General features: G+C 32.0%; 1 protein-coding gene across 1 annotated transcript; it reads left to right on the top strand.

Moving 5' to 3' along the window:
- Window positions 1–2,665: 2,665 nt before the first annotated feature.
- Window positions 2,666–3,112, top strand: LOC119665035 (larval cuticle protein LCP-17-like). Its single transcript, XM_038074366.1, has 2 exons — window positions 2,666–2,677; window positions 2,747–3,112. The coding sequence occupies exons 1-2, from the start codon at window positions 2,666–2,668 to the stop codon at window positions 3,110–3,112; spliced, it is 378 nt and encodes a 125-aa protein (XP_037930294.1).
- Window positions 3,113–4,340: the final 1,228 nt, after the last annotated feature.

Raw genomic sequence — 4,340 nt, 5'->3', positions numbered from 1 at the left:
ATAATGAGGACACGAAAAACAAAGAATTAACGGAATCGTATGTTCACAGATATCTGGAAATTTCGTATGTACTTCCAAAAATGGTTCACAATAGACGAATTTTTAGTGTTGCCAACCATGTGATTTGAGCTGTTTATTAGTTAAGCGGTTTCAAAAAGGTTGGACTAAATAAGGCAGCAGTGTTGTTGTTTCATATGTTATTTTTAAAATAAGCAGTTGTTCTTTTGTAATATGTTTACAAAAGAAATGGTCTATTATTATAATTTTCTTTTATATTACGTTATATAACACTGTCTTTTTTAAGTGGTTTAATAAATATACGCAATATAAATCAATAAAATTATTCAATATAAGACCTTTTGCAGTTGGACTGGGGAGATAGTACAACGCCAAGATACTTTAGCTTGTTCAGAAGCTGAATGGGGGTATTACCGAGCTCTAGTTTAATTAGCGAGGCACTAAAGCCATTAAAAGCGATCTCGCAGAGATTTTATTGGGAATGAGCTTAATTTTACTCTTAGTGTAGAAATCAACGAGGGTTCTAAGGTGGTTATTTAGTTTGTTAGCTATGCGGCATGGGTTTGACGACCGCATGAATACGAGGCATTCGTTGGCTGTATATCACTTCTGTTCTGTGTCACTTCTCTAGTTTTACAACTACCAATAGATTTTCTATGTTAAAGTGTTATTATGCTACTCAACTAATTAAAATAGGTAATATTAGGTCTGTTTCACGAGTTACTCGTAGTAAAATTCAAGTAAAACACAATAAAGAACTGAGAGCGTAACACAAATAAAGTGTTAAATTATGTTCTTTACATATATTTTCATGGAACAGCTTTGTGTAAAATCTGGCGAGAACACCAGTGCCGCGCAAATAAACAATAGGAAAATTTAAATTCAAACCAAAACAGCTGATTCACACATCACCACAAATTTTACTTGATATAAAATGTGAGAGTCTGTGTAACATTTTCAATTTTCGACAGGGATGTTACGCTCTCTCAGATGTTTTCATTTACTTGAAAATTTAATGGTAAAACGCACTTGATATACAGAGTGGTACTAAAAGTTACTACGATTAGCTCGCGGAACATATCTATTATATATACGATTATGATTGTGTATACTATGACTTGAATTTAAAAAAATTGTATACACAAGCGATATCATAGTAGTTAAAAAAAACTAATGGATTGTGCGGATATTATTAAATAAACTTATTATTAAATAATAGACTATGAATGCACACCGGTCTAAAAGATCTATTGTGCGCCTAAAGGCCTAACAAAAACAATTTCAGACTATTTATAAATCTTGTAATTGTTGTAGACTTAATGTTACCTATTTGATTTGGGACTCAGATCCCGCTTCCAAGGTAGTCGAATCTACTTCTTGACGCCGCTGTGCACTTGCATAGAATATGTTCTGCTGTTTCTTTCTCCTTATGACAGGGCGAACAAGATTTATTTTCTACTGCACCTATATAATTTTCATGTGATTATTAAGTCTACAGTGTCCTGTAAGAAGTTCAGTGTAGATTTTAATATCGTTTCTGCTAAGGTCAAGGATTAATGAATCTTCTTGACCGTCACATGCGTGTTTGTGTTCTCCAGTGTTCAAGTAGATGTTGTTTCTTCCGTTCACATAATAAGTTATTTGTGAAGCTATTTGTTATTCCGCAGAAGGGCTCTGGGCCTATGAAAGGAGTACATGCACTCTTCTTTGCTAGGGAGTCTGCCATTTCATTGCCCTCATGCCCTTCATGTCCCGGTACCCACATAAGAGTAACATAATTCCTGGATGCAAGGGTATTGAGAATAAATAAATAAACGTAACCCACATCTTATTGAGTTCACTCAACAATTCTGCATAGTATAACAAAAATAAATAAAATATTTATGACCAATTAAACAAAATAAACTCCGTGACAAATTCAGGCAAACACGCACTCTTTACGGTTCGGAACAAATTAAGCGCCATTAATTACCATTAGGAACTGTCAGAGAGGTGTCTTATGTACGGCCCATATATATTATAATTTTTATTTGTTTTAACGCATTAATTATGCACAAATTAATAACTATCAAAAGTGGTCTTGTTTTAATACAAATATTAATAAATTAATATAAAAAAAATATATGTGAACATTTTTATCTTTCGATATTTTTCAAAGTTAAAATATGATTTTATCACCTGAATATGAATATTGATAAGCTTGAGTAAAATATGTATTGTTGAATTTTGTTAAATTACATAAATAATATAAAAATATTAAATATTTAATATGACAAAATAAATTGTGAAGCACTGGTCACCAGGTTACTGTAACGACGAAACTCGGTCAAATTCGATACAAGATTCGAGATGCAGATTTGCATAACAAACTCAACAGATGTCAAAAATTATTATTTTAATGTTATTAATTTTGGTTTTGGATTTTTTAGTTTAATTTTCAGTTCACATACCGCATATTTGATTTGATAGAAATTTATGGTCCATAAAATTTGCAACATTGGAAAAATTTACATGATATGAATCAGTGCAAATATTTTTCGCGTATATAAAAGTTTTGAATTTTATGCAGAAATCAGTATCAAAAGTTCAACAAGCAAAGTCATTTATTTACACTACAGGAAATTTTCTACAGAAACTTGCATAAAAAATGTTCAAAATTGTAATAAAACTTGATGTAACGAACAGTGAAATTCTTACTTAAAATATGTCTTCTTTCCATTTCACATAGATTTTAATCACTGTTACACTTGTTACGCTTGTCAGTGCTGGTGGCAATCCCGAGGATGTGCATGCAACGATTATCAAATATGAGAACGAATTGAATCCTGATGGCAGCTACAACTTCGAATATGCCACTTCAAACCAAATACAAGCACTAGAGTCTGGCGTTGGCAGCTCCTACGCTTCAGGTTCATATGCTTATCTATCGCCAGAAGGACAACCCATTCAATTGCAATACACTGCGGATGAAAATGGATATCAACCAATTGGTGAACATTTGCCAACACCGCCACCAATTCCAGACTACATTTTAAAATCACTCAGATACATTGAACAGCATCCGTTCGATAAGATTGTTCTCACTAAAAAATAAAATTTTACATATAAATTAAAAATTTAAGGGCTTTAGTTTTAAAAGAAATGGTAAATATTTCTTTTTAATTTTAGTATAATTTTAAGCATTAAAATGAAATAAATGTTTTAGATTTAATTAAAAATATATAATACAAAATTTTGAAAGCGCGGTATCTTTAGAATTAAACACTCAGTTAGTCGCTATGTAGCGTGAGAACTTAAGCGAACTTAAGCCAAAGGGAAATACACAACTAATCACACCTGTGTATTTCGTTTTAACAAAAGTTCATACGATACATACCGATTAATAGAACCTTAACCTATATCAACATATAACTTAGTAGAAGAAGTTGCTTGGAGTAATTAAATTTTCAAAATTCGTGATAAATCCCAGTCCCTGGGAGATCAAAATGAAGATTGGAATAGAGATCGGACTTTGATTAGCTCCTAAATTTACCAAAAGGATACTGTGAGTATCTATAAATATATCGAAAGACAGTAATATAATACGGCCAAGCTGAAGCTTGGAATTACGATAAAAGCAATTAAATAATAACACTGAAAGGTTATTCAAGTGTACTAATTAAAACGGAAAATTATATATTAGGTGACATACGAAGTATTCGCCGTTTTTCGATAAATTTTTGAACAAAATTTTTAAAATAAAATTAATTTAACTAATGCTTATATTGGCCGTTATTATATATGACTTATTACACTTTTATCCAACTTCGCCGATACCGATGCCAAGCTCGATTGAAAAAGGTGGTAGGAACGCAATCAGCTAACCTTAATGGCCTTTGAACACCCTAGCGTCTCAGGAAGTAGATGAGAATAAACAACTCTTGTACAACTCAATAAGAAAGTTTGTCACCATTTTTGTCACGTCTTTGAATCCAACACTCAAGAAATAATCTTTATATATTAGTTACTTATTTATTTACTGCTGTCCTTCTCTCCTAGTAGAGCATAGGATCTTAATAGTATACATATATTATCTGATGTGAAGGTACCAAATTTAAGTTTAAGTATCCAGATGATTGAAACCGTGACGCTGTATACTTCATTGGAGAAAAGGATAACAGTAAATAAGTAAGTAACACTTTTATCCTCGAACAACTTGGCCACGCGATTTTCGGTCGGTGGAGTTCTTACACTTTTATCGGCAAAGTGTAAAATAATCGATCCGTTATATTTTTATCAGGATTATACAGTGAATGCATTAAAACTATCCAAGCAAGTTGCGT

The sequence above is a fragment of the Teleopsis dalmanni genome, unplaced genomic scaffold (assembly GCF_002237135.1).
Source record: "Teleopsis dalmanni isolate 2A unplaced genomic scaffold, ASM223713v2 unscaffolded_contig_3284, whole genome shotgun sequence".
Lineage (NCBI taxonomy): Eukaryota > Metazoa > Arthropoda > Insecta > Diptera > Diopsidae > Teleopsis > Teleopsis dalmanni.
Note: the sequence above shows the minus strand (reverse complement) of the source record. Positions and strands in the feature narration are given on the sequence as shown.